Raw genomic sequence first — 5,873 nt, forward strand, 5'->3', positions numbered from 1 at the left:
TAACAGGGCGCGCGGTTTCTGGCCTCTCGCTGGCCCCGGCGCATGGGAGGGCCGGGAGGGAATGGCGGACGCGCGCGCGGGCGCAGTGATGTTTCGGTGTTTTTGGTTTGGCTTTGGTTGAAAAGCCGTTGAAACCAACGCGTCGGCTTTGGAGGTTGGGCATTAGCTGGAGGAATAAGTCCACTTTGACTCCCTTAAAAGTGAGCCGAATCTAATCCATGACCCTAAACCGCAAAACCGGATATCTCAACCCCCGAAACTATCAAAACCGGTGCAATTTGACTCCCCTGGTGGTTTTGGAGGGCGGTTTTGGTGACGTGGCGCTGACGTGGCGGTGTTGTCATTCACACATAAAAAATATGGGGCCCACTGACATGTGGGACCCGTTCTTCTTCCTCCCCTCTTCCTCCCGGGGGGCTAATGGGCGATCGATCGATCAGCGATCGGATCCGGCCCCCCCTCCCCTATACTTCTCCCTCTTCTCCCCCTTCCTCCTCCCCTTCTCCTCTTTCTACTACAGTAGACCACACAAAATTTTTTAAAAAATAAAAGTTAGAAAAATTTATGTATGGAAATACTATATATAAAAAATTTGAATTCAAATTCAAATTTGAATCGAGTATGTAAACTTTTGACTTATAAACTTTGGGTCTATAAATTTTAGATGTATAGAAATACTATATATAGAAAATATTTGAATTCAAATTCAAATTTGAATCGAGTATATAAACTTTAGATCTATAAACTTTAGATGTATAGAAATACTATATATAAAAAATATTTGAATTCAAATTCAAATTTGAATCGGATATTTGAATTCAAATTCAAATTTGAATCGGGTATATAAACTTTTGACTTATAAACTTTAGGTCTATAAACTTTAGGTGTATAAACTTTAGATGTATAGAAATACTATATATATATAAAATATTTAAATTCAAATTCAAATTTGAATCGGATATATAAACTTTTGACTTATAAATTTTGGTCTCTAAACTTTAGATGTGTAAACTTTAGGTGTATAAATTTACTAAAATAGGAAAGTAATGCGGTGCCAAAAAAAGGAAACCAGGTGGAGAGGTGGAGGGAGGGAGGGGGGGGGGGGGTGGAAACTGATCGCTCTGGGCGAGCGAGGGCGATCGCTCGCCCAGTAGCACTTCCGCTTCCTCCCCTCTCTCTTTCTTTCTCTCTCTCCCCTTTGGCCGGCCGGGCCGCTGGGGGAGCACGGGCTGGAGCGGCGGCGGGTGGGCGCCAGAGCGGGGAAAGCTGAAGCGGTGGTGGCGGTGGGAGCGGCGGCGGATGGCGCTCGCCCTGCAGGCCGACTGCTTCACTCGCGACCTAAGCCAGCTCATTATCGCTGACGTGATGTCTGGGTCAGTGCCGCTCGACGCAAGCACGAGTATCTCCGGGAGGGTGACCATCTTGGGTGTGTTCAAGCCAGACAAAATTAATTGCTCCCCTATGCCTACTCATCCTATTCTTCAGTGGATGATGAACGACCTGCTAACAATCAATTTTATCTCTGGTTAGTTGCTAAATGAATCAATTTTATTTCTAGATTTTGTGATGCTTGTGGCCTTAGCAGCACCAGTTGAAGGAGACGCAATGGGGGATGAGTTGGTGGTGATGATAGGGCTGGCGCGGGAGTTGACGGCCACGCAGCGAGCTCGAGCAATGACTTGACGACGTCGTCGTTGCAATGCTGAATGGCGTAGCTCGATGGCGCCCCTCGCCCCTAACTAGCTTGACACTTGACAGGCTCGATGTCGCATACGCCGGATGCCCGGATCTTGTTGTTGCAATCGGCAGAGAGGCCAGAGCGTCGGATCTTGTTATCATGGACGGCGGGAGGCGGCGAAGGGAGCAGGGAGCTCGTTCCCCGGTGAGGGCGCCGTGCCGGTGGAGGTGAGCACTGGGGTTAGGGCGTTTAGGTGCCATGCCGTCGACCACCGTCCCCCCGCTCGATCTTGTTGACGTCGGCGTCGGCGTTGCCGTCCTCTCCCGCCTCCTTGCCAGCCATCGAGCTGCATGTTGTCGCTCTGGAACCCGCCGTCAGCTCTAGCCCGCCGCTACCACCGCTTCAGCTTCCGCCGGCCGCCACCACTCTAGCCCCGCTCCAGCCGTGCTCCCCGTGGCCGGCCGAAGGGGAGAAAAAGAGAAAGAAAGAGAGAAGGGAGGAAGAGGGGAGGAAGAAGAAAGAAGAAAGAGAGAGAGAGGATGACATGTGGGGCCACATGTCAGTGGGCCTCATAATTTTTTATGTGTGTGAATGAAAAACGGGTCCCATGTATATGTTTTTAATTCAAATGCCACCTAAGCGCCACATCAACCCCATAGACTAGTTCAACACTGCCACATTAGCGCCACGTCACCAAAACCGCCCTCCAAAACCACCAAGGGAGTCAAATTGCACCGGTTTCAATAGTTCGGGGGGGTCGAGATATTCGGTTTTGCGGTTTAGGGTAATGGATTAGATTCGGGTCACTTTTAAGAGAGTCAAAGTGGACTTATTCCTTCGCTGGATGGGTTGGTTAGGTCCGTCAGCCTCCTCGGGATGATTTTATTTTTAGGCCCATTTGGAAGAAAGAAGTCTATTTGGCGTCCCTTATCTAATACCGTAAAACCGGATATAACATCTTCCCATCTCTAAAAACCAGAGATAATAAACTTCTTCGAAGGTTTGGGAAGTGGTTTCTGCATATGGGGCCCACATGTTAGTGAGACATGACAAAACATACATGGTGGGCCCCACATATCGTTCCTTTTCTCCTCCCAAACCCCTCCCCCTCTCTCTTCATTATCTCTCTTTGGTGGCAGCAAACCACCGAGGATACGGCTGCCACCAGGGGCACACTCGGTAGTGGCGAAACGGAGCCACCGGCTAGGGAAGGTGGCGACGACACCGAAAGTGCAGGGACTACATGTTAACGTTGAAATTTGGTAAGATTTATTTTAGTGAATTTGGTTAAGGAAAGAGTACAATCAGCCAATGGAAAGCTTATCTAGAAGAGTCCGAGTTCAAGTAGGAACCATGAAGACCATGGCGTGACGATTTAATACTATTTATTAATTAGGTAGGGTTTAGTAATTTTCCTTTATCTTTAGAAAGTTTGGTCTAGTGTCGGATCAGGCTTGTATATTTCCTTTCGTCTTTAAGAAACATGTGTCGTGTCTGATATGGACTAGTCACCCATGGATATAAATATGTACGCCCGGGGTCTTTGTAATCTATCTCTCGATCAATACAACTACTCTTGGTGCATCGTCACTCTCTTTTCCGAGGTTTTTTTTTATCACCAGCGGAACTTGGCAACTGACGTTTTATATTGGTGTTGTTCAAGGCTACATCGCTTTGATCTCTCGGGTTGCTCTAGTTTGGTTGGTATAGTTGTCTACCTGATATTTCAATTCTATCTTTAATTGCATTGTGTTTAGAGACACGTCGGTTTAATTGGGACTGTCTCGGTTAGGTCTAATCTTCTATCTTAGCTGATATATCTCTACAATCACAATGTTGTTTTAAATAGATTTGTTATATCCATCACGTTTGCATAGGCTTATCGGCTTATTGAGTATTAGGTTATCATATTGTTGATGCGAAAAACAACACGAAGGCCTGGAAGATCTGCTTAACTCCAATGCAGGTCCTAAAATATTGACAAGATACATGCGTGCCAGTCAGTTTCATCCTGTAACTGATAAGATATATAAATTTAAGATCAAAGAGTCGCTTGGTTGATGAGCCAATATTGCAACACTAGCCGATGTCAATATGGTTTTGAGCAATCAGCTATATATCCAATATAGATTCTGACACTTGAGTACATAACGATATAAAGATAACCGACTCATAATAATGTAACAAAACAATAATATAATCCAATAGAAACCAATCATATATGATAGAATAAGTGATGATCCGATTGTCAAAATATACATCAGTCGGAGGTCCGATGTCGTTAAATCCAAATGAATAGATAATCAGTGAAACATTTGTTGCGATCGGCTAAAACTATCTTGTCGATATAAACATTGATCATCAGTCAAACAACACGACTAGAGGACTCTCTTGAAAAAGATGGAAAAAATTAGCTACCAATACTACTCCAACAGAGTCCCCCCAAAAGAAACTACTCCAACAGTCACAAAAGGAGACGTGCTACGAGTAGATACAGCCTACAGCTAGTGACCAACTAGCAAAAACCACTCTTGGAAGAGCAGATCGTCGATCAAATGTGCAACGACGCGAGCTCTCGCGCTCATCCACAGTTCATCAACACGTCGTCGTGATCGCCGCATTGGCTGTCGGCGCTGTCGTCCTCGGACGCCACAGCGCGCTGAGGAACGCGTCGCTCTTGCGCAGCTCCCTCCATCGTCGCTTCACGGCGCACGAGCTGCGGCCATAGACGGCCCTGCTGACGTGCTTCCATCGGTGGCCGGCGTCGTCGAGGTGCAGGCAGAGGCGAGCGAGCTCGGTGTCGTCGGCGGAGGTGAAATGGCGGTGGAAGACGTCGCGGGCGAGGTGGTCCCTCCACCTGTCGCGGCACTGCGCGGGCGAGCGGCGGCGGCGCGGCATCTTCGCCGCCACGCGGCGCCAGTGGCGGGAGCCGTTCTCCATGGCGAGGCGCAGGACGGCGTCCTCCTCGGGCGTCCACGCCGGCGGGAGCCTGATGCGGACGACGCACCTCCCGAGCGGCGGCGACGCAGGTGAGGAAGCGACGGTGGTAGAGGAGGAGGAGAGCTCCATGTCCATGGCGTGTGGCACGTCGACGGTGTGTGTGTATGGATGAATGAATTGAACCGAGGACACAATGCACGTTTCTATTTATAGCCACGCACCTGCAGAGACCATGTCCGACTCGGATTGGTAGTTCGACTTCCTTTCCTTTTTTTCAGAAACTTTCATGTCTCCGTTTCGGATTAAAGCACGTAATACTAGTATACTAAAGCGAATCCGATTAGGTTTCAATAAGTAAGTACTCCATCCGTCTTATAATATAAGGGATTTTGAAGGGATGTGACACATCTCGTCTAGTGACATTCGTAGTACTAGGATATATCACATCTCTATATCTAGATTCATAGTACGGATGTGTCACATCTCTCCAAAATCCTTTATATTATTATATTACTAGCAAAAATGCCTGTGCGTTGCAACGGGTGAAAAATTTCAATGACAATATATGTTTTTCATAAATAACCATGCCAATGATAATATTTGTATTGATCGTTGTAGCTAAGACATATCATAAGGAAAATTGAAACAACTTCAATTAATGGCTCAACCTCGGCAATGGTAACCTTACCAATGCTTAGCTTTACCCAAAAGAATTGGATTATTCATGTGGCAGCATTTATATAATCTAAAATACTTTTTTCAATCTTACACTGCCTCCCATATAATCAATCAAAATCTTACACTGGCTCGCATGGGACGGTCAAGTCTACACAAAATAGAGCCACCGTGCAATCTTCTCTAAATTTTAATTAAAATATTATTTTAAATATTATTTTCATATAATATGTTATAAAGAATAGTAGCTATAGTAGTATGATAATTGCCTACAGAGACATGCAGGGCCATGAATATAGGATAATAGATGAGGAAACAAAAGTTGTGTAGGAAAAAATCGATGGATCCTATTTGACCCAAACGTCCGTCAATTTGATCTCGTGGTCAGAAAAAAAAAGCCCAATCAAGTCTTAGTTCCAGATATCAGAACATTCGACCAATGCTTAAAAAACTAAACCGACGTGGTAGACGATTGACGATACAAACGTTATGAATTTTTTCATGGAATCAGAGTTTTCTTTTCCTTCTCGCTTTGAGTCAGACTTTTTTTCAGAGCTGTTCTTTTACAAATGGCAATATT

The 5,873-nt window shown here is 45.8% G+C and overlaps 1 protein-coding gene across 1 annotated transcript; it reads right to left on the bottom strand.

Annotated features, from left to right (window-relative positions):
- Nucleotides 1-4,273: 4,273 nt before the first annotated feature.
- LOC127765248 (transcription factor MYB44-like) lies at nucleotides 4,274-4,753 on the bottom strand. Its single transcript, XM_052290112.1, has one exon. The coding sequence runs from the start codon at nucleotides 4,751-4,753 to the stop codon at nucleotides 4,274-4,276; it is 480 nt and encodes a 159-aa protein (XP_052146072.1).
- Between the last annotated feature and the right edge of the window lie 1,120 nt (nucleotides 4,754-5,873).

Source organism: Oryza glaberrima, chromosome 3, assembly GCF_000147395.1.
Source record: "Oryza glaberrima chromosome 3, OglaRS2, whole genome shotgun sequence".
NCBI lineage: Eukaryota > Viridiplantae > Streptophyta > Magnoliopsida > Poales > Poaceae > Oryza > Oryza glaberrima.

What these genes read in the sequence shown, in the direction of transcription:
- LOC127765248 (XM_052290112.1), bottom strand. Translation starts at nt 4,753, where the DNA reads ATGGACATGGAGCTCTCCTCCTCCTCTACCACCGTCGCTTCCTCACCT.